Here is a 25,135-nt window from a genome sequence, read left to right as displayed (position 1 = left end):
TTCTGAACTACCCTCATCATCTATCAAGTACCTTAGTTTAAAGCAATATCCCACTAACCCATATTAACATCTTAATTGAAAATACAGGGATTGTAAATTAATTTAAATTACTGCATCTCACATATCAATTTAATCTCAAAAGCAGACAAATTTTGTCTAAGGGGAAAAATATTTAAAATTTGGTATAAGCAGAAATAAGAACAAATAGGGCATGAGAAACTGTTAGTTGTGGGGGGTTTATTTAACTACATGGTATAACTGTCAGGGTTAAAAAGCCAAAGATTTAATAAAAAATTTAATCTTTACTCTTCCTTCTTAAAAGAAAACTACCAAAAAAATGCCTTTGCTCTTTTAACTGACAATATTCTTCAAGAATACTTAAAAGGGCCCTAATTTTTCCTTTTAAGGAACTATAATTTTCATAATGTGTTATACAATGAGGGAATGGATTATATTCTGTAGAAGATACATACTAGAGGATACCACTGTGGAAAGCAGATGTATCATTCAGATAGCTAAATGGCATTTATATTTAACATATAAAAGCAGAAAAAAAAAAAAAAAAAAGAGAGAACAGAAGTCAGATTGCATTGTCTTAAATATTCTGAATGTTAAATACAGTATGTTCTGGAGGTAGAAAATAGATTGGGAAGGGATGTGTGTCCAAGTTTTCTTAGAGCATCATTTTACAAGCTCAGTTTATATCAAAATACATTCACTCTAAAGGAACACTCAAGAGTTGAAAAGCAGAAACACTTGAATCACACAGCCTAATAAAGCTGATGTTGAAACCAGTTGTAATTCCCAATGGAGCTGTTGTAATCACTGTAAATGCTTCTTAAAAAACACGAGGAAAATTCAACTTTGATGGGACAGATATTGACAAATATCAACTTATCATAGCATCCATTTATTCCTTTAAGAGATGAAAGCTGTGCAAGAAAGGTTCATTATCTGCTGTTCCAGTTGCACTGGATTGTAACTTTTAAGAGAAAATGTGACAAATACATGGAAGAGAGTATGGGTGGGAAGTTAAACTTTTCCATGCCAAAGAACAGAGTCCTTTAAAGACACCAATAAAACCCCAAAACTCCTTTGATTATTTGCTCAGCAATCAATCATCTGGTGCTATCTACTCACCAGTGCACTAGCAAGTTGTGCTCAGGGCTGTGCCAGCCTGGTTCAACCTGGCACAGCTCTACCCCCAGCCTGGGCCTTGGGGGGCTCCAGTGCTGGTTGTACAGCTGCCCCCAGGGGGAGAGGACCCCAGCACACCAGGCTAGGGAGAGAAGAAAGGGAACAAACTTGAGCTCTAAGCAGCAGGTCATGCTGTTGCCCTTGTTGTTTCTTTTTTTGGACACTGAAAGGTTGTAAATGATCACTTCTCCCACAGCTCAGTTGGCCTTTGTGCTGCTACAGGCAAACTGGAGAAAGGGGAGAGTAAAATTTTTTTTTAATTAAAAAAAAACAACCAAGGAGCTAGAACTTTATCTCCCTCTGTGAATTCTAGTAGGCAATCAGATTTTAAAACATACATAGCACACACCTGCCACGTGTGTAACTGCCACACTGACCCACAGATCAGCTGCTCTTCTTGCTAGCAATGTAATCCTCAAAACTTTTAACACACTACAAAATGCACTGAGCCCCACAATTACAGCTGCTAATTGCTTATCATTAGCATGAGTTTATACTTTCGTACTTCCTCTGAAGAGAAAGAAACAAAACAACAAGAAAACCCTACCCAGTACTGCTGGTCCTATTAGCCACCATGTCCAAAGTTCCTGGAATATAATGAGCAGATTTATTATATTAATCTTACCATAGTCATCTCCCACTTGAGAATACCATTTCTATGATCAGATGTTTAAAACAAGGACCCTCTAGATAGCAATTATCTACACTAAGATTCTGGGCATGTTTGAATTCAGAGAGTACTTGATTGCTAGTAAAAAAAAAAAAAAAAAAAAGCCAAAGTCTCCTGGTAGGAATTTTTAGGAATTTGTGTTGTTACATCTGGGTCTGAGACTGCCATTCTCCACTGCAAATGGATCAAATTCAAACATATTAATGTATAAACAAATTAAACATTAATAAATCTTCATTTTTGTTCAGGAGTAATGCCTGTAGACTGTTAACCACCATCATAACAAGTTTTCTTTGTTTGCTTTTGGGTTTGTTTTGTTTTTAAGGCACTGCTTCAATCTTTCACTCAAGCATTTCAACATTTACCTGCCTTGGATGAAAACAAGTTGGCTGGTTATAAAAATTATCACTTCTCAGTTCAGTCATGGGAACTGATGGTGCAAGGTAAAATTAATTTGCTGAAACCACTTTTGTGGTTAAGATTTGCCACCTGATCTTTCATTGGACACAGTGTAACTACATGCATGTTTTACTACCATCCTTTTTGACAAGATGTTCCTTTAAACACAGTAACATCTTTTGAAGAAGCTGGATAATACCTTGCTTTTCAAAGGTAAGGTACATACATAGGGCTTGGACACAGGATAATATCACTCCCATTGAAAACCAGCTGCCCTGTATTAGCCACCAGCAAGCAGGCCATTACTCAGCAGCAAACACAGGCTAAAACAAGTTTTCACTCAGGTTTTATGCTAATGCATTTTGCCTGTTTCAGAGGAAATAAAACTACACGCTGTTTCACTCAGTAACTACACTCAGCTACTGAGCTGGATACACAAACACGTATCTAAGTATTCCAGTAGCATGACCAAGCCCTCAAAAATTTAAATCCTACAGATTTAAAGACATCCTCACCCTGCAGTCACATCAGAAAGTCATGTTACTATGCTATGGTGCAGTAAAGTGACTGTCACAGCAACACCAGGGCAGTTTTTGCTGTTTAATGTTTCCAAAACCTCTTGGGAAGCCTGGACACTTGTTATGCCCACACTGAACTCTGTTCCTATTTGTGTACTGCTGTACTCAGTCCAGCTGGATTAAAGGTAACAGTGACAGCCCTTCTGAACACATAGCACAGCCTCAGAGTCCGAGGACCTTTAGGGAGAACATCCTCTCTCACAAGGTGAACAGGCTATTTTTAGATTCTACAGAATGGGTGTTAATATACCTGCAGTAATGAAATGCTGGTTGAAAACAGCACCTGCCTTCAGCAGAGAGATGGCTAGTGTTGGCTGGCTTCCACAGTTGTTCCTAAAATGCCATCCTGCTCAAATCGTTCTCACAAGGTGCTTCATGCATGGAGCTGCCTGGGGAAGAGCAGGAGAGAGCACGTATGTGGAAGAGTGACATCAGGTGGGAGAGAAGAAAACAGTCAGCTATTGTGTAACAGAGAGCTGGGTTTTCCTTCTGGAAGCAACTGGTCTCTTCCTTTTCCTCCTTGTTTTGTCAACATCTTTCACACCCTCCTCCCCTATGCTACAAAGTCTGAAAGCACAGGCAACATCCTGCCAGTGTAACAGCTGGAAAAAACAAACAGCAGGAAGGTGGCAGGGGCATCTGTTAGGCTCTGATGTGGTTAGCATCAGACAGCTGATAGCTGCTGACTCACGTTCAGAAAACACAACTGTCAGTCCCAAGAAGTTAGTGTGCACGCATACCGAGAATCTCCGCAGCTTGCTGAAAGGCAGGCACATTGTTTTACCCACAAAATGGTGTGAGCAGACTGCACGAGTATAGGACCGGCTACCCCGACATACAGGCAGCAGAATCACCCGGCGGTGAAAACTCTCTGATCCGGAGAAGACAACAGAGAGCTAAGCAGAACCTACAGGATGAATAAACACAGCTCTTACGCAAAACGCGTGCCAGCCAAAGAGCGAGCGGGATGATGCACGACGTCGCCTTGGCGCTCCCTGCCTTCCCCCACCTTCCCCGGGATGAGCCCGGCGGCTGCTCCGCTCCTGCCCGCAGGACGGCAAAACGCGTGCAGATGGTGCCACCGTCAGGAGGTGACAGCGACAGCAGGGACACCGCAGCTCCTGCAGTGACGTCCGGAACCTGGAGCTGAGGGAGAGCTGCTGCAAACACACTAGGGGTGGTTGTTGCCAGTGAAACGTTTCAGGTTTGCGATTCAGGGAGCCGGCAGCGAAACCGGACATCGTTGTTCGACTTCAGACACCACGGGGGGAAAGCACAGAACTTCACGGCAAGAACAGCTGTGTCAAGAGGCTGAGGGGGTGAAAGGGAAGACAGAAGAAAGATACTAAACATTCATGTCTGCAATATCGTCGAATATGGCAGATAAACTGGCGTGAAAAAAAAAACTACTTTTAAAAGACATCAAAATGTGCAACCTTCTTCGTAAATATGTAAAAATCTTTTCAAAAAGCAGTCAGGTATTACTTTGGCCACTCATATAAATTTAATAGACAGACTGGAGACAGCAGCCTTTAATCTTAATATACTGGAAGAATCTGAGGAATCTGAATGTTTAGATTCCAGGCAAGCACAGATTGGTAGCACACCAAGTCAGCCATTTTGTGTAAGCATCAATGCTGACCTATGCACAAGTGCAGGTTCACTAGAAAGAGCATTTTCTATTAATGTGCCAAGATATTTAAAAACTGATTCTGGTCTCATGGCTTTCAAAGATGAAGCCCTGTTACTTTTTCAAGTGGACCAGAGAATTATGTGAGAGGAAGTTAAGAATTTTAATACCCGTTTTCAGATTTCTGCAACGCAAAATGAACTCTGAAGACAGAAATCCAAAATTAAAACACGACACAAACATTTTAAAAGGCAAAGAGAAGAAAACAAAAAGAACAGAACCTCAGAAAAATCGTTTTTCTTCCTCTACTCAGTACTTTGGCTATTTGCATTTGATCATAGGTCCTTTACCTTGTCCCCTTCAAGACCAGAGCTTCCAGCTTTATCTCAGCAGTGTGTTTCCCCAGTCATTGACTTGCCATTTAAGCTCTGGTTTAGCTGACAAAAGTAACAAGGAATTCTCAGAGGAAGAAACTTGCACAAGCCTCTCAGTTGCTCTACCAATGTCGTATCCTAACAGACCTGAGCTTCTGCAAGGGAAGACTTTTTCTGCAAAAGTCTCTGACGGAGGACTGGCTAGGGTTACCCTGCCGTGGAGGTTTTTTTGCTCTCAAGCTCATCTGAGAGGACTCAAGCCCTCAGGAACAGGTACTGACCCAACACTTCTGAGCCTTAAAAGAGGGGATTCCTCAGCTGGGGCCGGCAGCTTCTACGAAGAAGGATTTCTTGGCTTAAAATGCAAGAAAGAAGCCTTCAGTGGGTGCGGTGACCATCTTGTTGAGGAACGGGAACTGGGCTACGTGGACCGTGCAGAGGTTGAAACTGTCTGTGCAAAGCCGTCAGTGGACGTAGCTCATCCGCGGGGAAGGAGCTACGGGGAAACGCGGCAGCCCCGAGCTCGGCCCCACTCTGGCTCAGGCAAGGTGCTGGAGCCGCTCTCTGGACCCCCGCTTCACCTCAGGAGCCACGGCCTCAGCGAGGCGGTTTCCCGCTCTTTCTGCCCTGAGGCTCATGGCGCCGTGCCGGGTCTCCCTCGGCCTCGATCTCCTTCTCCTGCTGCCGGCGGCCGGTGAGTGCGGGGCTGCGGGGCGGGGGGCGCCGGTGCTGGCAGCAGGGGAGCCCGGGCATCGAGGCGGTTTGCCGGCTCCGGCAGCCACTTTGCGAGGCGGCTCGGGGGGCTCCTGCCGGCAGGAGCCGGGGCCGAGGCTGCGTTCCCCGGGGAGGCCCTGCCGAAGCGCCCGCCGTGGGGCAGCCCCAGCCGAGGCTTTGGTTTAGTCGTCCCAGCGGCGATGCCTGCCTCTTGTCCTCGCCGGGGCGAAGGCCATCGCTGCGGCCTGGGTTTGTGGTCTGTAGGGCTGCGGCCACCAGGGCCAGGCGGGATGGGCGGGCGCAGACCCCGTTGTCGGGGAGAGGGGTGGTGGCACTGACAAGGCTGAGCCGGGCCATGCCCCAGGGACAGGGGCAGAGACTCCCGGGGCTGGGGGTGCGTATGAACTTTCCCCGAGGAAAGTGAGCACGGTCCGGGGCCAGAGGTACCCGAAGCACACGAGCAGAGTGCTGGGCAGGCGGTCAAGGCCAGCCTGCAAGGCGGGAAGTCCAGGGAAGGGGCAGCCAGGCCCCAGGGAGAAGCCATGCTCTGGACAGAGGCCCTTAATGCTGCCCCTGGAGAAAGGGAGTGGTGGAGGAGGAAGCAAAGACACGACAGTGGAATCTGCCAGTGCAGGGGCTAACAGATATAATAACAAGTGTAATAACAGATATAATAAATAACTGGTTGAAGGGGATCAGGGCCAGAACATCATGTGTTTCATTGCCTTGGCTGCTGTATGGGTTTGTGGGCTGTCCCCGTTGCTGCCGTGTTGGAGTTTGTGCTCCCAGCCCTCGGTGCTACTATGCAGCTCCTGCCAAGGTCTCATCTGTGCCGGCTGTATGATCTTTGGGCCCGACGTCGCCAATGGGAGCGATCTCGCCCCCGCCCGGGCCCAGTGCTCCTGGAGCGGCGGCCGCTGTTGCCCGCTGTGGAGCTGCGGGAGGGCCGTGCTGCTGCCTGGCTGGGGGACCTGCTCGCAGCCCTCGGTGCTGCTGTGCGGCTCCTGCCACGGCCTCTTCTGGGCCGGCTGTAGGAATTTTGAGCCCGACGTCCCGACAGGGAGCCATCTTCCAGCCGTGCAGACCCAGCACGCCTGGAGCGGCGGCCGCTCTGGAGCGCTGGAGATCGGCTGGCGGCCTCTGCTGCTGCCTGGCCGGGGGAGCTGCTCTCGCTGCTGCCATCCCGCGGTGCTGCTGAGTGCCTCCTGCCGCGGCCTTGTCTGGGCCGGCCGCAGGGATTTTGGGCCCGACGTGGAGAACGAGAGCGGTCTCGCACCCGCACGGTCCCCGGGGGAGTGGAGCGGCGGCCGCTCTCGATCGCTGGGGAGCTGTGGGAGGCCCCTGATGGCAGCTGCCTGATGGAGCCCTCGCCCCTGGTCTCAGGGGTGGGAAGGCTGTGGCTCGGCCCCGTTGCTGCTTGGCTGGGGGAGCTGCTCTCAGCTCTGGGTGCTGCTATGTCACTGCTCTTGAGTGCTGGGGAGCTGCGGGAGGCCCCTGCTGCCTCCTGGGTTCGGGAGCTCTGGGAAGCACCTGCTGCCTCCTGGGTTCGGGAGCTCTGGGAAGCACCTGCTGCCTCCTGGGTTTGGGAGCTCGGGGAGGCCCCTGCTGCCTCCTGGGTTTGGGAGCTCTGGGAAGCACCTGCTGCCTCCTGGCTTGGGGAGCTCTGGGAAGCACCTGCTGCCTCCTGGGTTTGGGAGCTCTGGGAAGCACCTGCTGCCTCCTGGCTTGGGGAGCTCTGGGAAGCCCCTGCTGCCTCCTGGGTTTGGGAGCTCGGGGAGGCCCCTGCTGCCTCCTGGGCTTGGGAGCTGGGGGAGGCCCCTGCTGCCTCCTGGTTTGGGGAGCTCTGGGAGGCCCCTGCTGCCTCCTGGGTTCGGGAGCTCTGGGAGGCCCCTGCTGCCTGCTGGGTTTGGGAGCTCGGGGAGGCCCCTGCTGCCTCCTGGTTTGGGGAGCTCTGGGAAGCCCCTGCTGCCTCCTGGGTTCGGGAGATGCTGGAGGCCCTTGCTGCCTCCTGGGTTCGGGAGATGCTGGAGGCCCTTGCTGCCTCCTGGGTTCGGAAGATGAAGCCACTGAGCTCTGAGCTGATGCTGGAAACTGTAAGGGGAAGCAGGAAAGTGAGGCTCAGGCCTGAGCCCAGGCAGCCCAGAGCAGGGCCCCCAGCCCTCCTGAAGCACAAAGGCTCTGCCAAGCCCAGCCTGGGCCCTGCCTTTGCCCAGGGGGGCACCCGGTGGCTTTGCCTCTTACCAATGCTGGGGCCAGCACAGCCGGCGCACTGCCAGCTGGTTGTGCTGTCCCCCAAACTGGAGCAGGCTCTGTGGGTGCCCTCGGCAGCACAGGAGCAGCACAGGAGCAGTTGCCAGGACCTGGGGAAGCAAATGGGTTGATGACTGTGAGGACAAAGTGGCCGTAGCACAGGATTGTCCAGCATAACTCTTGTTCTGTCCTTCTGCTTCCTGTCCTTGGTGAGTCAAAGATCCTGTACAGAGCCCCAGGGTGCAGCTTGGGCAACTTACCCCTCTCCATCCACCTGCTCCCTGCCTCCTGGGCAAAGGCACTCCCTGGCATCACAACGCCTGTGCCTCTCCTCCGGTTCTGGGGAAGCATTGGCGATCCACGATGGCAGACTAATGGAGAAAGGAAAATTGATGAGTCCCTACTGCCCCACCATAAACCAGATTCAGGGCATCCCTTCTCTTCCCCTGCTGCCCTGTTTCCCAGTCCTCCAGGAAGCTGAAGCCCAGACTCAGGGGACAGCAGATGGCCAGGACTGCTGGGGCAGCCCCTGGCATGGCACAGGGAGACTTGTGAGCTATGCAGAAGGACACCAACCTTAATGGGACCAGGATTCCCATAGTGAGCATTTCCAGGAGGAACAGATCCCTTTCTCTGCAGGCCGGGCACACAAAACACACAATACCGGCGTGGATAGCATTCTCCTGGAGGAGAAACAGAAGGAGCCTGAGTGAGGCCCTGGAGCTGCTGAGAGTCTGCTGTGCTGCACAGGTGAGGGAATGGCTCCTACCTGCATGCAGCTCCTGTGGAACCAGGCAGTTCTGCATGCTGGACACACCATGGTGCTGTAGGACTGCCTGTCTCCCACAGGCTCCATGCAGATGATGCAGCTGGTGTTGTCCCCTGGGGCCACATCCACTGCTGGCTCTGGGCGGTGCTCCCGGCAGAAGGACCTGGGGGGAAGAGGATAGGGATGGGAGGTGAGCAGTGCTGGGTTCTTCCTGGGAGGAGGGGAGTAAGGGAGCAAGGGAGCAGAGATACCTGTATGGAGGAATGAACTGGGTGATGCATTCACCCTCCGTGGCACAGGGGAGGTGGAAGCTACGATCACACCCACTCTCCTCGCAGGTGATGCTGGCCCCGCTCCCACCACAAACAAAGCAGCGCTGGAAAGAGCACAGCAGCCCCCATCAGTGGCAGCCTCGGGGCTGGGATTTCTTTCCTGGGGTTTGTGCTAAGCTTTTTCAAGCATCTCCTGGCACAAATCTCCCTGGTTTTGTTAGGTCCTCACCGTTTCTGCTGCTTCCTCAATTACTCTTTGAATATTTTCAATAGGAAAATCCCATCGTCCTCGTCCTCTCTCAATGCTGTGCTCAAAGAGGCCGCTGGCAAACAGCTGCAGAAGGGAGAAGAGAAGGAGCTGGTGAGGGGGGTGAGGCAGGGACTGCCTTTTGGAAAGCCAGAGGGAGCCCCAGGGTAACTCACCAGGCAATAGGTATGGCCACAGATCCCTTGTCCCTCCAGTATGGGACCATAGAAGTAGAGGTTGCTCTCTGGCCGGCCACACAGCATGCATACTGGTGGGGAGAGAGCAAATGACAAAGGGAATGAGCAGCTCTGAGGGGCCAGGGAAAGTGTCTCTGAGTGATTGTCCCCGGGACCTGCTCTGTCCCTGCCCAGCTGAGGGGCAGGGCTCTCCCAGTCTTGGAGAAGAGGGGACATTGCAAGCAAGGGGGTCCCAGCAGCTGCCCCCTGCCCAGCCTGGCTCCCGCTTGCTGAGGGAAGGAGGATCCCTGCCCCGGGGTGGTTGGGGAGCTCTGGCTTCCCCCTCTGCTGCTCTCAGCCCCACGCTGAGTCCCCACAGCCCCTCTGCTGGGAGGGACACTTTGCTCTCACCTCGCTCTGTGCTTGAAGACATGGCGCAAGTCAGTGTTGAGTATTGGGAGAGTAACTGTTCCAGCAGCACTGGGCTGTCTCCACAAAATGCTCCTCTGGTCACTGTGAGGGAGAAGCAAGAGGCGGGTGAGCTTGTGGCACTGACCCAGAGCCCCTCCGTGTGGGGTCCCCCTGCTCCCCTGGCAGCCCCGCAACAGCCCCGTCCCTCCCGTGTGCTCTCCTCACCTCGCCAGGTCGCACTGACACCTGTCCTGAGCCCAGTGTCCTTTAATAGGTGGCTTGGCCCTGTGGGTCACAATGGCTTCTGTGACATCAGCACCTGTGCACCCCAGACACGGGCAGGACACCCATGTCATTGGTGTCTGTGTTTTGGGCCCGATGTCATGAAGAGGAGCGATCTTGCCCCCATACGGGCCAGGGAGTCTGGAGTGGCTGCTGCTCTCCAGTCCTGGGGAGCTTCAGGAGGCTCCTGATGTCAGGTCGCTGACAGAGCTGGGGCTGCTGTCTCAGAAGAGAGGGAGCTGTGGGATGTCCCTGCTGATGCCTGGGTGGGGTTGCTTCTCTCAGCTCTCAGTGCTGGGGCCGAGCTGTAGGGATGTTGGACCCAATGTCACGAACGGGAGTGACCTCGCACCTGCATGGGCCCAGGGGGACTGGACTGGCCACCTCCACTCAATCTGATCCCAGTAACTTAAGTTGCAAGATGGTCCAAACCATCCAAACCAGAGGATGACTTCTTGCTTCTCTCACATGCCTCAGAATATGAAGCTAGACCCATCAGGTAAGCAGAATGTGTCCTGTTTCTAATTGGTCCTGTAGAGCAATTGATAAAATGTCTAACAGATACAAGAGCATCAATTTCAGTAGCAGGAGAACAGGATGGTGAGAAGCTGGGTGTACAACCTGAGTGGCAAAGAGTTAAAATTACCAGAAGAAATGGAGCCAGTGCTATTCACCAAACTGTTTGTTTGTGGATCCTGTGTGAGATGTGTACATCATCCATTTGTTTTGCAATTAAAGAATAAAATTACAATATTTTAAGCTTTGATGTTTTGAACAGCCAAGCCTGGCACCCTCTGGACAGCTGTGCAGGGTCATTTGGTTCAGACATTGACACAAACCATGACAGAAATCATGAAGTCCATGCAACCACTGTGCTCCCTGATTAAAAAATTACTTCTGTCCCACACTATCCAATTTGTGTCACTGCACAAATGGGAATTTCTGTAGTAATAGCAGAAAATGACATACCATCTCTAGGACTTTGCAGTTCCTTTCCAAGCAGCTGCATACCCATGGATGGCAGAGCTAGGTACAAAAGGTGAACTCCTTATGGTCCTCTTACAGGAAAAAGAAAGGAAAATTGGCCTTTTCTTGGGAAGGTGTACATAAGACCTTTAGGAAACTCCCACAGGGATATAAACATTTTCCTACAACTGCTCATGCTGCACTTGCTGAAGTCTTGGAAGCAGTCACTGTCCCACGAGTTGTGAAGCTAAATCAGTACATCAGTGATATTGTAATTGAGGGACCTTCCACTGAAATGGTGGGGAAAGAAGCAGCAGTTGTTCCATCCTATTACAGCAAATAGAGTTTTCCAGAGCATAATGCTTGTTGCAGTGATTTCAGATTGGCTCGGATGGACCAAAGAGATCCATAGGCCTTAAAAGAGACAGAACAGAAATATTCCAAATCAGGAAAAGATTTTTTGTCTCTAGTCCGAGCAGCTAAGTTGAGCCACTTAAAGGGTAACCCATCCAGCAAAACCCTGCCAAGACTTTTGTTTTCCCTTTCCAGGAACAATACTGGGAATGACACCAACACATCCCTCCTCAAGACCGTGTTAGCTGTTGCAGAATTGATTTGTTTATGACTCCCAAAGATTCCATGCTCTACTGATTGAGCTAGACCAGCAAAAATTAAATATTCTCACCCAGTGTTAGATTCCCTTGTGGTACACATTGTACTTCTCCATCTTCCATCATTACCCACCAAGTGTGTCCAGGCCCTTGAGTGAAAGCAACCCCACGAATGGGTTTGCCTTTGCCCCAGGCAGGAAAAACCTAAATTGTTTTCCTTAGCAGATTCTTTTCATGCACCACAGGCACTTTGTCCCCATCTACTGTGTGCAGAAGATTTGACTGAGCAGGATCAGCTCGACTGATGGAACCCCTGGTGTTAACTAACCAGGTAGCTTTTGCCAAGTGCTTATCCCAGTTTTTAAAGGTTCCATCATCCATTGCCTTTAAGGTAGTTTTTAGCAGTCCGTTGTACCTTTCAGTTTTACCTGAGGCTGGTGCATGATAGGGGATATGGTATATCCACTCAATACCTTGTTCTTTGGCCCAGTTATTTATAAGACTATTTTTGAAATGAGTTCCATTATCTGACTCAGTTCTTTCTGCTGTACCATGTCTCCACAAGACTTGTTTCTCTAGGCCCAGGATGGTGTTCTGGGCTGTGCCATGAGGCACAGGATATGTTTCCAGCCATCCTCTACTTGCCTCCACCATTGCCAGCACACAGGGCTTACCCTGGCGGGTTTGAGGCAGTGTGATGTAGTTGACTTGCCAGGCCTCCCCATACCTATATTCTGACCATCTCACCTCATACCACAGGGGTTTCAACCTTTTAGCTGCTTAATTGTGGTGTATATGTCACACTCGTGGTTAACTGCACAATAGTGTCCAAAGTTAAATCCACCCCTTGGTCACGAGCCCATCGATATGTTCCATCCCTGCCTTGATGACCTGAAGCGTCATGGGCCCATCTAGCTAAAACCAGTTCACCTTTATGGTCCCAGTCCAGATCTGACTGGAACACTTGAGCAGCCTCATCTGCTCGTTGGTTGTTTCCATGTTCCTCAGCAGCTCCATGTGAAGGTTCGTGGGTATCTCCATGAGGCACTTTTACACCAAGTTTCTCTAACCCAGCAGCAATGTCTGTCTACAGTTCAGCAGCCCGGAGAGGTTTATCTCTACGTTGCCACTGCTTTAACCACCCCATAAGGCATTTTCTGCCAACCATGTCAGTATGAATCATAGAATCCTAGAATTGGCTGGGTTGGAAGGGACCTCAGAGCTCATCAAGTCCAACCCTTGCTCCACTCCCCCCGTGGTTCCCAGCCCATGGCACTGAGTGCCACATCCAGGCTCTTTTGAAATATCTCCAGGGATGGAGAATCCACCCCTTCCCTGGGCAGCCCATTCCAAGGTCTGATCACCCTCTCAGTAAAGAAATTCTTTCTAATGTCCAACCTAAACCTCCCCTGGCACAACTTGAGACCTCTTGTGCCCTCTTGTCTTGCTGAGAGTTGCCTGGGAAAAGAGCCCAACCCCCCCCTGGACATAGAGATAAAGTCTTGGCCACTTTTCTTGTTCACCAATGTCCAAGGCCAAGTGGATGGCTTTTACCACTGCAAATTGACTTGATTCAACATCTCCATTTATTTTTACAACTAGTCTTGTGGGACTCCATACAGCAGCTTTCCACCTTCGATGCCTTTCTACCAGATGAGAGGACCCATCAGTGAAAAGAGCAAATTGTTTCTCATTCTCTGGTGGTCATATGGTGGGGCTTCTTCAGCCTGTTTCACCAATTTTTCTGGTGGCACTCCAAAGTGTGTGCCTCCTGGCCACTCTGTTACTACTTCTACAATTCCTGGCCGGTTGAGGCTTCTAAACTAGCCCTCCGTGAGGGTAAAGCAATCCATTTACTCCACGCAGCATCGGGAGCATGAGGAAGGGGAGATTCTCTGCCTGTCTACCTAAAACCCAATAGAGTGAATGGTGGCACTAGGAGGAGCTGTGCTCGGAGGAGCCCCGCACCGCGCAGCCCCGCACCGCGCAGCCCCGCACCGCGCGGCCTGCAGTGCCCGCCAGGGTCCGCTCTCCTCCCCGCCGCGGCCGCCGCGGGCACCGCCCCGCGCGGTGCATACTGGGAGCTGTAGTCCGCAGCGCCGCGCATCCCGCAGGGCGGCGGCGGGCGCGGACTACCGTCCCCAGCGTGCCGCGGGGCGCCGGGCCGGCCGTTTCTTTTCAATGATTTCACTGCGGTCGGCGCTAGGGCGACTTTGGCAGCGGCGGCGGCGGCGGCGGCAGCGCCGTGAGGTGAGGGGAGGTGAGGGGCTCGGCGGCGCAGCGCAGCGCAGCGGGTGCCTCGCCCGTTGATGGGCGCCCGGGCGGGCTGTGCCATGGCCGCCTGCGGGCCTTGGCGCTCTTAGGAGGGGCAGAGGGGCTGCGCGTCGGCCCTTCCTCCCGCGCCCCCGCCGACATGTCGCTGAGCATGGAGGAGGAGGAGTACGCCAGGCTGGTGATGGAGTCGGAGCCCGAGTGGCTGCGGAGCGAGATCAAGCGGCTCTTCCAGGAGCTGGGCGAGACCACCCGGGAGAAGATCCAGGCGGCGGAGTACGGGCTGGCCGTGCTGGAGGAGAAGCAGCAACTGAAGCAGCAGTACGAGGAGCTGGAGCTGGAGTACGAGACCATCCGCACCGAGATGGAGCAGCTGAAGGAGGTGAGGCGGGGGCCGCTGGCAGGTGCCTGCCCTGCGGGGCGGCCCGGGCCCCAGCGCCGGCCCCGGCCCGATCCCGGGGGCTGCGGAGGAAGGGAGCGAAGGAGTTTTTTTGGGAAGGCGTGAGCGGGAGCGCTGGGCAGGCTTGGAGCCCGGCAGTGCTGGGTGTTGGGCTTGGGGGCTGCTGTGGGGCTCTGTGGGGGGGTCGGAGGGTCAGCGATCCCCTGGCAGGATTCGGAGAAGGGAGACCAGGCCTGAGTCTTGCTCCAGGCTGCGCAGATAACCACAGTGACAGCTCTGGGAGGCGATTGCCTTTCAGATCAGAAAAGGGAAAAAAACCCAAAAAACCCCACAAAACAGAATAGGCTCTTCTTTCCTTCGTTGTCCTGTGCCAAGGGGATGTTGGAGGCAGGCGGGTAAATGCTTCAGTCTTTCTCTTCTTGTCCCATTTTGCCTCGGGCTCTGGTAGGCGGTCAGCCTCAGGGCTGCTGCCGGTCCGGTCCGGTCGGGTCCGTTCACTGGGGTCAGCGAGTGCTCGGTGAGAAGAACACAGCGGGATTTTATAGTTCACACAGCTTTGGCTTGGTGTAGTTCCCTGATGGCCTTTTTAAAAAAAATTTTTTTTAGCTTTTTTTTTTTAATTTTTAATTTTTTTTGTCTTAAAAGCATCTTCAGATCTAACCTCAGGGTCTGTTTTCTGACATAAGAGCTGTTTGAGCCATCTACCGGTTTCTCTCTGCTGATCTGCAAATCTGCTTAATGCTCGTGTCGAATTTTCAGGTGAAAGAGAAAGCACGAACACTTTTGACAGCAACTGCTTTATAGTTTGATACAGAGCTTCATCTATAGCCTGGTATCTCTCTTGCACCGTTTATTCCAGGAATCATGTTACCTTTGGCTCCTCCTGGTCACAGGGATCAGTGTGAGCGAGGGGACACCTGATGGGTGCATGGGGGTGATGGGCACTCAAGCTGCTCTGGAGCAGGGCCCAAGCAAAGGCTCCCAGCCAGCTCTGGTTCCCCATGGGACCCTGACCCCCACTGTCTGTCCCCTCCCCACAGAGCCTGGCTCTGCATCCCACTCTCATTCCACAGCTGAGATGTCATGGGTGATGCTGGAGGTGACAAAGCTCCCCTCTCCTTCATCCCACAGATGTTCATGAAACACCTCCAGCCCTCCCACCGTGCAGACATCATCCTCATGGCCATCAAGAACATGAAAGAGCCAGGGCAGTACAGCAGGGAGCTGTCTGCCTACCTGCTAGACACCCCTTGTGAGTGAACCTGTCTTCCAGACACAGCAGGTGAGTAGCCCGTGGGTGGCAGAGCTGATGCTCCAGCCCACTGGAGGACCTCTCCTCCATGCCCTGGCTCCATGCCTGGCCAGCACTGGGGTCATCTCAAGCCAGAGTACTGCAATGGGAATGGAAGCAGCTCCCTGAGGCAGTTGGGGAAATGGTTGTGCTCTCCCTGCTGACATTCCCACTCCCACCTGTGTCTCCAGGTGCAGAGGGTTCTGTGGGCCATCTATGGAAACTGGCTCTCAGCCCCCAGGAAGCCTGGAAGGGGCCCTGTTGCAGGTGACAGACAAATACCTCAGCAAGGCTGCTGCAGAGCTCCCTGATGTGCACCAGGTGCAGGGCCCACCACTCTTTGGGGCTCCTCTCCCATGGAAAGTCCCTCCTGAGGGACTCTAGCCTGGAAATCCTTTTGGATGTCCCCACTGACAGAGCCCCAGGTCCCCACAGTGTCACGATGATGATGTGGAGAGTGATGCTCACCAGGGCCAAGACTGCAGAGAAGGTTCTGGAGGAGCTGCTCAGCAGGATGATGAACCAGTCACTGTGCAAGACCTCCACCTCCATCAGGGAGGGCCTGTGCAACCTCTCCCTGGCTGTGAGTCACTTGAGGAGCCCCTGCTGACCTCTGGGGCTGCTCTCAGCTGTTCCAGGCTCCCGCTCCCCTTCCCAACACACCCCAAGCCTTCACCTCTCCAGAGGCACAGGGACATCTCAGTGTCTGGGTGTCTTCTGCAGGCAACCAGGACCATGAGCAAGATCCTCCTGCAGGAAGCTGCTCTGCAGGAGGTGAAGGTGATTTTTCCCCCAGCTTTTTCTGGCTCTGCTTTTCCAAACGTCATTCACCGCAGAGCTGATGCTGCAGGAGGTGAACACCTTCTGGCAGGAGCACCAGCAGGATCAGCTCACTCCCATCAGGTGCTTCATCCCTGTCCTCTCATCCCTGCTGGCCATCCGGAGCCCAGCCAGGGGTCCTGGTGGGAGCTGAGCACTTCTCCTTGTGCAGGTCTGTGGTGCAGTCCATGAGACTGCTGCTCTGCAGAACGGGCTGTGAGGGGCTGGTGCTGGACATGGAGGAGCAGGGGGGCTGGGACATCCTGCTCAGCACCCAGACCCACCTCACGGGGTGCCAGTCATTGCCAGGTGAGAGAGAGCCACTTCTCCCCACTCCACAGGGACTGGGCACCCCTCACTCCCTTGGGCTGATGGCGGGGGGGTCCCCATTGCTTGAGAAAAGTGCTGCAGACTGGGGATGTCTGGGCTGAGGCAAAGCCCAGAGAGATGTGCCTGCCTGGCTCAGGCCTGATGGTGCCTCCTTCCCCCTGCCAGGAGATGACCAAAACACCAAAATCTCTGTACAGCACCATCTCCTGCTGTCTGGCAGAGCTCCTCACTATGGAGGACCCCACCTGGGGGATGGTTGTCATGGGGTGGGACATGGGGGCTCTCCACAGTCCCTGCCCCCTCTGGCCAGGCTCAGTCTCACCCCAGCAGCCTTGCCCTGAGCTGGTGGGGCCAGAGCCAGCTCCCCCTGACTGTGTTTCAGGTGCTGGGCTGTCCCCACCTCTTGGAAGAGCTGAAGAACATCAGGGATGTCCTCCCCACACATCTGCAGAGCCAGTGGCCAGGGATGCCCAGCCTGCTGCTCCAGGGCATCCTCAAGCTCACCAGGAGCAAACATATTTAGAGAAGAGAGAGAGGTATCTTTGTCATTTAAATTCTACAAATGATCTGAACTTGGTTAATTCTGGCCTGGGTTTTGGAAGCTCATCCATGCTGGCTGAATTATGCATCTGTTTATTACCTCCTCTATTTCATTATTTTCTGGTCCTCTGGAAATATCTCTGAGACAGCTGCTGAGCTGATGCTCCTTGCTTGTATGAGCTGTCTGCAGCACAGTCCAGGAGCTGCATTGCTTGGAAAGGAGGCAGAAGCAGTTTCAATTATACTTTAAAATTACTTTTCAAGACTTTTCTTTTGTAAACAGCCTTCAAATTTTAATACTCAACTCAGAATTTGGCAAGAGACAGTTTCTCTCTTAAAGATGCTAAATATACACTGTTCCTTTTTTTCCCAGCAGTATAGAAATGGGGGTAAATATGCTGAAAACACCCAGCAAGTTGCTCTAACCAGCATGTTCCCACACTGTCCTCTCAGTCTGTCCTGGTTTATGCTGATGGTAGAATAAGAAGCTCCTAACTTCTGTGTTCAAGCTCACAGCAACTTTCAGGACAATCTTGATATATACCAGAGAAAGAAGAGCCAGAAATCCATGTGGAACCTGAAATCCTTTGCCATTGCTATTTACCTCAGTTTAGCCATTTTTTTTTTTTGCTTAAACCCATACCAGCCCACCCAGCTATGTTTATTTTAACTTGTAGCAATCTGGCAGCTGGAACCTCTCAGCCCCACACACTACCCATGCACAAAGGTCTGCTGCTGGCCTGGCCCTATAAACATGGTCAGCACAGGTTGCTCAGAGTGTTTCCCTGTTCATAACTTATTGCAGCTTCACCTTTCCACCCACTCACTGCTGCCCTCACCAGCTCTGTAGTTCCTGTGCTTCTGTGGATGTTGCAAGAGGGTTGTGCCTGCTGCTCACCCTGAGCTGAAGGCAGCATTGTGTGGGCCAGGTGGGACCCTGCTGTAGGGCAGCAGCTCTGCAGGGGGAGCCTGGGACCCAGGTCTCTTTCCATGCTCTTTTGCAACCTGGAAGTTGCTTTTTTCTTGCTGTTCCACTTTCTGGCTCTCATGTACTGCTCTAAAGAGCAATGGTTGTCTGCAAAGGAAGGAGCAGCAGTGGTCAGAATGAAAGCATTAGCTCTAGCAGCTCTAGCAACTGTAATGTTGAAGGCTACACAGATGGATTTGAACAATGGAGTAAAGCTGAAATCTGAACATTTCTCTCTCTTCCTCCCTTTCCCATCTCCCCGAAGTAAGCTGAGTATTTCTGCCAAGTCACCAGTTGATGCAGCTTTTTGCTTGGGAATTTTCCTTGCATGTGATAGAGGTCACATTTAGTCACCTGCCAGTTCCACTCTAATAAAAGGCTGTTTGGAAAGAAAAGAAAAGAATGGAAATATTAGCTCCCTTCAGGGACTGAAACTTCTCCTAAAACCCCATTTGAATATTTCCAAGGTGGTCAGGACATTTCTTTTTTCTCCAGAATAAGTTTTATTACTTAGGAAGAGTGTTTTGGTTTTGTTTCTCTGACATAGGCTATATTCATTGAATAACACAGATTTTAATCTTATTTTTACCTAGTCTGTAATCCATGAATTTTCACCTAAGCTTTGAATTAGCTTCAATAGAACTGGGATTAACCTTGGAAACAATCTGGATTAAGTTTAAAACCTATTCAAGCCTGTCTGAGTTCCCACACATCACATCCACAATGACTTATGCCATCAAAATGAACATTTTGAATTTGGATTCACAAGTGGAAACGTGAGAGCTTTTCCCCAAGATGAGCTGTCCCCACCACACTGATGCAAAGTTACCACAATCTTGGGGAACTTTCTGTAAAAGGGTGAGAAGTCAAAGACATCCTCATCTTTGTGTCCTGGACCTTGGTACACAGAGAATCCACGGGATGGAAGTGTTCTCCAGTCCCCATGTGTCAGATGCCCAGGGTCTCACCTTGCAAGGACAGAGCTGTCACAAGGACTTGAGAGGCCACAGAGCTCCCTCTCCAGATCCCTGACTCTCCTGTCTGCCTTTCTCTGTGGCTCAGCCCGTGGGAGCAGAGCAGCACAAAGCAGGGGGCCCTGCACCACGCTCAGGCATCTGTTTGCCCAGGAGTGGCACATTTCCAGGTGTCCTGTCCTGTCCATCATCTTGTGATGCTGAAGAGTTAAGACCTGCAGAGGGAGTCAGATAGTGCTGCACGACTGGTGAGGACAGGGAATGGTGACACTTACTGAAAAACAAGCAGAAGACAACATTTTTTTTTTAATTTTAACTGCTAGTGTCATTACCTGCAATCCAAGAGGCAGCTTTTTTTTTCCTTTTTGTCTGATCCTGCCATCCTCTCCCCAGTTATTTCTCTATTCCTGCCCTCTTTTACTCTTGTCTTACAAAAGATCAAGTCCCATGTAAGCAGTCTTTGCTATTACAGCCACCTCTGGGAACTGCATGGTTGCTGATTTTGTCATAAGCCCTGTACTCTCCTGCCATGCTTTGTCTTCCCATACCTCAGTTATTTTCCCTTTTTTGATAATCCTTCCAGAAAAGCTTGTCTCTTTGAGTAATTGCTCTCTCCTTGGTCTCCTGGTTAATAATCTCCACACCCTTTTTCCTGTGCTCTTTTCTCAGGTCTGATCATGCTTACCCTGTATTGGAAATGCCCTCAGGCTAGGGAGTATGTGTAGTCATGAAAGGGATTATTAAATCTCATTACTCTGAAGAAATTATGGTTAATAATGTTCTTAAGAAGCCAGGTGAATGTGTATTGAATCAATGCTGCTACAGAGAGAGGGAAGAATTACTATATGACATTTTTGCCTTGACAAAATCAGTCTCAACTAAAGCATATTTTTGTCCAAAACCTGGATAAATTCTTATGCTGTCTTTATTTTTAAAAAAATTAAAATATTAATAAAAAAGAACCTGTGCTGCTCGTGGCAAGGTGCAACATCATGATTCTTTAATAGAGAAGAACACAGTGCTGCTAAATCTGTGCTTGAAGCAGTGGAACAGAAGTGCCACAGTTGGAACAGTGACAGGATCAAGAGCTGTACCACTGACACCATCATGGGGCTGAGGCAGCCTTCTTGTGCTCCTAGGCTCTGCTTCCTTAGTTTCTGGCAGGACAGATGCAACTGTCTGAGGGAACAGCATTAAGCTACAGGTGAAAAATGTTAGCACAACACTTTGAAGGCTCACAATATACTGATATAACAAACTTGTTCTCATCATAGTTAATGAGAATTAACTTCAGTGACTTTGCTCTAAAGTACCTTGCACCCACAAACTTTTTTCCTTGGATTTTCTTCTTCTTTTCTTTTTTTTTTTTAATAACTAAATACTTAGAAGAATCACTTGGCACTTGAACATATAATTAACCCATTTATGGTGATGCAAGTCCTACTGGCTTTCAGAAAAGTAGGTGTGGTGGCACCAGTGTTCAATGTAGCTGCTGCTGACTGATCAGGTCCTCCCACACTGCTCTGCTGAGCCTTGTGTTCTCACCAGTGTTCCCCCTCTGGTCCCAGGTCTCCCTAGGCAGCTGCAGCTTCCTTCTTTTCCTTCTCCAGGTGCACAGTGCTAGGTGTTGTCCCCTCTGAGGTTTGCTTTCCCATCTCCCAGTACTTGGGATTATCCAGAGCTCCACAGAGAGCTGTACTGGCAGCTCGGGCTGTCTGCTCTCAGGGAGACAGGAACTGCTGGTGCTCTGTGTGTGTCTAACAAACACCAGACAGTGGATGAGGAGGGGTAGCTGCAATAACACTGAAGCAAAGAAGCTCTGGCACTGGCACCAAGAATGTTAACAGCAGCAGAAGTGGTTTAGAGGCATGTGCAAGGTAGCCAGTTATGAAGGGAAACAGGGGAGAACCTACCACCAGGTGCTGCATTTTGTAGATTTCTTAATTCTGCCCAAATTTTTGACCCACACAATTTGCACAAAAAAATGATGTCTTTTCTCTCCTTTTTTCTTTTCTCTTCCTACCATAACACCAGCAGAATGAAAAGAGGGGACAGAGAGGGGACAAAAGTAGGAAATGTCGGATCACACGGAGAGACAATCCAGCTCCTTCTGGGAGCAGAAGTTCTGAAAACATGACTTTGTCTGCACGCCCAAGTCCTGAGGGTCTGATGCCATCTAGCACAAGGCAGAAATTCCCCCTGTGCTGCTCAGACAAAGTATTGCAGAATCTCAGGGTGCTGCTTGGCTGTGGGGATTCTGTAGGAAAGGACAGTGGGGCGTGGAGTTCTGCAGAATGGTCTGAAGAACCAAGGCCACTGCTCGGTCCTGAGGAACATCTTGTGCTCCAGAAAAAGAAAAGGAGTAAAGAGGTCACAGCTGCAACCCTCCCCTAGGGAGGAGTGGACAAGATAAATGACCAGAAGTGACCAAACAGAGTATTCCATCCCATAGGCATCGTACTTGGTATAAATTTGAGGGATCAAACCCTCTTCCTTCTCCCTTCCTTCAGCTTTTCACCTTCACCCTTCTTCCCCTGTCTCTGTTTGCTTCAGCATCCTGGGAGGATTCCATCCCTTCCTCTGCCTGTGCTCCTGATCCATGCCCTCCTGAATCTCTGTGTTCCTGCCTCCAGCTCCCCACTGCTGCTGACCCCAGGATTCCAGCCTGGACTTTCCCAGGGCTGCCCTGCATCCCATATATTTTTCTGTATATTTGTATATATTTAATAATTTTTCCTTTTTATCATTCCTATTTCATTAAAGCTCTTTCAATTATTCTTTCTCCTTTCTTTATCAGGGATGGGAGGGGCATTAATAGAGTGCATCTGGCATTCTGCTGGCCCAGTGTTAACCCTGACAGTGTCACTCACCACCCCCGTGGCTTTCAGGGTATTTCTGAGCTGCTGCAAGATCTCCACCACAGAGCTGTAGCACAGTTTGAGTTGGAAAAGGAGGATTTTGGTAATTTACCCCTCATTTACATTGTATTTTTCTACTTTGCTAGCATACTGGCTATGCCATTTAACTCCCAGAGACACCTGAGTGGAGGGATTAAAAGTAACTCTGAGGAACTATTATTGACTGTAAGTGGCTCTCAGTGACACTCTCCCTCTCTCTTTACTTGTTTTTTCACCAGATGCACCTTCTCCCCCTGAGGACACCTGTCACAGGCACCTCTAAGTATCCAAATCTGTCCAACTGGCAGTGAATTAACTGCCTGGATTGTAATTATCCCTTTGGGGTGTAACGTGATGCTGTGCCAACACAACATATTCCTTGCAAAACTCCACCTGAAGTGTCAGGGTTTGGGTAGAAGTTAGAAGGGACAGCTGAAGGTGCAGTTGAGCCCCCAAGCCATCTCTCTTCTCCCTCAGTCCATGGCTGGAGCACTGTGAGGCAGAGATTCTCCCCTTCATGTCCTCAGCTGCTGCCAGCCTACCAGTTGTCTTAGGGGGGGATGGAAGAGAAGCCCATTTCAATAGTTTCACATAAAATGGGGTTGCCTGGAGGCTTTACACTCCTGTAGCCCAAATCTACCAAGGGCAGCACAGTGTTTTGCACCAGTTGAGAATGATGTAAGATCACAGGCAGCTTAATGCCTGGAAGCAGCAGATGCAACTGTTAAAAGAGCTTTGGCACGTGCAGTCCACATGGCTTCAGAGGAACATAAAAACCTGACACCACACTGCTGGTGACATCCTGATGACAGTGTGGGTATGTGACTATTTTCTGGAGTGTCTGTCCCTGCAGGTGAGGCACGTGGAGCTCCAGACACAGTCAGGGCCACAGAGAGAAATTGGTGGAGGCAGTTTCATGACTATGGGGCATTATTCAGCCACTCTGCAGCTTATTAAAGGGAAAAGAGTTCATACATACCAGGACAGAGTGCAACAAACACAAGCAGAAATTGAAAGTCTCTTGAAAAAGCCCTGCAGCTGAAAGCAAATATATTACTTACTGTTCTAGTTATGTGGAGTGCTCAAACAGGCACATAGTTGTTTTTCTTATGTTGGGCATTTGCTTACCAGTTCATTAGCAATTATTTTTGACACCTGAAGAAATTCTAAGCTGCATCAGCTGCATTGAAGGATGGTGAAGAAGCAGGGGAGGCAGGGGGAGGCTCCTGCTTGTGGGGGGTGAGGCAGTTCTCCCCTCTGCCAGGGTGTGACATATTGGCACCACCTTTATGGACCTGCTGAGGAACTGCAGTAGCCCAACTAAATGAGGTGTTTTGCTCTGTTTAGTCTTTGTTGTATTTTATAAATTAATCTTACCCATAGTGGAGAAATGAATACCCCAATTTCTGTTGTTTTCCTCCCATACTTACCCCATGGTGTAAGAGCCTGTAGCAACAGCTGGTCACGTTTTCCTACCAGACTGAGGGGAGCTCCTTTTCCTAGGAGTGTAGTGAAGTTGACCAAGGATGACTGTGTCACAGCTATTTGTGCCAGCTGAACCTGCTGAGACATCTCCCTCCTTCTGTGGGGCAGTCTGAGCATCATGTCCCAGGGATGGGCTTATCCTTGGGAGAACGCTGGGGAACGTGGTTCTTGTTCCTGGTCAGTGGCTGGAGAGATGCTGGAAGCACTGGAGACCTGAAACATGGGAAGTAAACGAGACACTGGCAGCTCTTCCCTGTGGACTGGGGGCTGATGCCAGTACAGCTGAGTCAGTCAGCATTTCCTTCTGTCCATGCTGCTACGGCTTACGGTGTCCCCCCTGCCTGCACATGGGAGCCATCCCACCTCACCCATCCCACCCCACCACATCCCACCTCACCCACCCCACCATGCCCATCCCACCACCGCCATCCCACCCCACCACATCCCACCACAGCCATCCCACCTCACCCACCCCACCACACCTACCCTACCATGCCCATCCCACCTCACCCATCCCACCACCTCCATTCCCCGGGCGGCCGCTCCCCCTCACGAATCGTTCACCTTTCCACAGATGCTTCCCGCCCCCCTGACTTCCAGCTGCCGCCGACGTGCTTGACATTGAGGCACTGGGGGGGCGGCCCGTTTTCTGTTCCGCTCTGCCCAGGGTGCTCGCACGTTGCGGTGCGGTGCGTTGGGCCTGGGAGGGGAGAGCGTGATCCGTCCCCCAGGCCCCGCAGCCCCGCACCGCGCGGCCTCCAGTGCCCGCCAGGGTCCGCTCTCCTCCCCGCCGCGGCCGCCGCGGCCGCCGCGGCCGCCGCGGGCACCGCCCCGCGCGGTGCATGCTGGGAGCTGTAGTCCGCAGCGCCGCGCATCCCGCAGGGCGGCGGCGGGCGCGGACTACCGTCCCCAGCGTGCCGCGGGGCGCCGGGCCGGCCGTTTCTTTTGAATGATTTCACTGCGGTCGGCGCTAGGGCGACTTTGGCAGCGGCGGCGGCGGCGGCAGCGGCAGCGCCGTGAGGTGAGGGGAGGTGAGGGGCTCGGCGGCGCAGCGCAGCGCAGCGCAGCGGGTGCCTCGCCCGTTGATGGGCGCCCGGGCGGGCTGTGCCATGGCCGCCTGCGGGCCTTGGCGCTCTTAGGAGGGGCAGAGGGGCTGCGCGTCGGCCCTTCCTCCCGCGCCCCCGCCGACATGTCGCTGAGCATGGAGGAGGAGGAGTACGCCAGGCTGGTGATGGAGTCGGAGCCCGAGTGGCTGCGGAGCGAGATCAAGCGGCTCTTCCAGGAGCTGGGCGAGACCACCCGGGAGAAGATCCAGGCGGCGGAGTACGGGCTGGCCGTGCTGGAGGAGAAGCAGCAACTGAAGCAGCAGTACGAGGAGCTGGAGCTGGAGTACGAGACCATCCGCACCGAGATGGAGCAGCTGAAGGAGGTGAGGCGGGGGCCGCTGGCAGGTGCCTGCCCTGCGGGGCGGCCCGGGCCCCAGCGCCGGCCCCGGCCCCGTCCCGATCCCGGGGGCTGCGGAGGAAGGGAGCGAAGGAGTTTTTTTGGGAAGGCGTGAGCGGGAGCGCTGGGCAGGCTTGGAGCCCGGCAGTGCTGGGTGTTGGGCTTGGGGGCT

At 51.9% G+C, this 25,135-nt stretch overlaps 3 protein-coding genes and 1 long non-coding RNA gene across 9 annotated transcripts in view; 2 read left to right on the top strand and 2 right to left on the bottom strand.

The window, feature by feature from the left end:
- Nucleotides 1-6,277: 6,277 nt before the first annotated feature.
- On the bottom strand, nucleotides 6,278-8,963 carry LOC139801776 (dentin sialophosphoprotein-like; the record flags this gene model as incomplete). The annotated part of the gene is given in 6 exon segments (XM_071756439.1): nucleotides 6,278-7,653; nucleotides 7,804-7,922; nucleotides 8,073-8,183; nucleotides 8,389-8,566; nucleotides 8,569-8,744; nucleotides 8,833-8,963. Coding segments are annotated over 6 exon segments (1,983 nt in total), but the record flags the coding sequence as incomplete, so codon positions are not given.
- A 4,763-nt stretch (nucleotides 8,964-13,726) lies between these two features.
- On the top strand, nucleotides 13,727-21,913 carry LOC139801348 (protein bicaudal D homolog 2-like). Of its 3 annotated transcripts, XR_011728166.1 has the most exons (5): nucleotides 13,762-14,199; nucleotides 15,349-15,499; nucleotides 15,700-16,411; nucleotides 16,500-16,636; nucleotides 21,173-21,913. XR_011728166.1 is itself a non-coding variant. In XM_071755397.1 (3 exons), the coding sequence occupies exons 1-2, from the start codon at nucleotides 13,960-13,962 to the stop codon at nucleotides 15,475-15,477; spliced, it is 369 nt and encodes a 122-aa protein (XP_071611498.1). In that variant the 5' UTR covers nucleotides 13,727-13,959; the 3' UTR covers nucleotides 15,478-15,499; nucleotides 15,700-17,460. The 3 variants fall into 3 exon arrangements, 1 of the variants encoding a protein (XP_071611498.1); XR_011728165.1 differs by having other exon boundaries at nucleotides 15,700-16,636; XM_071755397.1 differs by lacking the exon at nucleotides 21,173-21,913 and having other exon boundaries at nucleotides 13,727-14,199; nucleotides 15,700-17,460.
- LOC139801349 (uncharacterized) lies at nucleotides 18,733-23,809 on the bottom strand. The gene is made up of 2 exons (XR_011728167.1): nucleotides 23,466-23,809; nucleotides 18,733-19,412 (listed from the first exon to the last, which is right to left on the bottom strand). It is a non-coding gene; the product is annotated as an uncharacterized lncRNA (long non-coding RNA).
- A 689-nt stretch (nucleotides 23,810-24,498) lies between these two features.
- Nucleotides 24,499-25,135, top strand: part of BICD2 (BICD cargo adaptor 2) — an 86,920-nt gene continuing 86,283 nt past the window's right edge. For 2 of the 4 annotated variants that reach the window (XM_071755396.1, XM_071755395.1), the window contains exon 1: nucleotides 24,550-24,949. In XM_071755396.1, the coding sequence (XP_071611497.1) occupies nucleotides 24,710-24,949 (240 nt within the window). In that variant the 5' untranslated portion in view covers nucleotides 24,550-24,709. Of the gene's footprint in view, nucleotides 24,950-25,135 lie in introns of all 4 variants that reach the window. The other 2 variants (XM_071755394.1, XM_071755393.1) reach the window with 2 other exon arrangements.

Source organism: Heliangelus exortis, chromosome 12 (genome assembly GCF_036169615.1).
Source record: "Heliangelus exortis chromosome 12, bHelExo1.hap1, whole genome shotgun sequence".
Classification (NCBI taxonomy): Eukaryota; Metazoa; Chordata; class Aves; order Apodiformes; family Trochilidae; genus Heliangelus; species Heliangelus exortis.
This window is presented reverse-complemented; position numbering and strand designations above follow the sequence as displayed.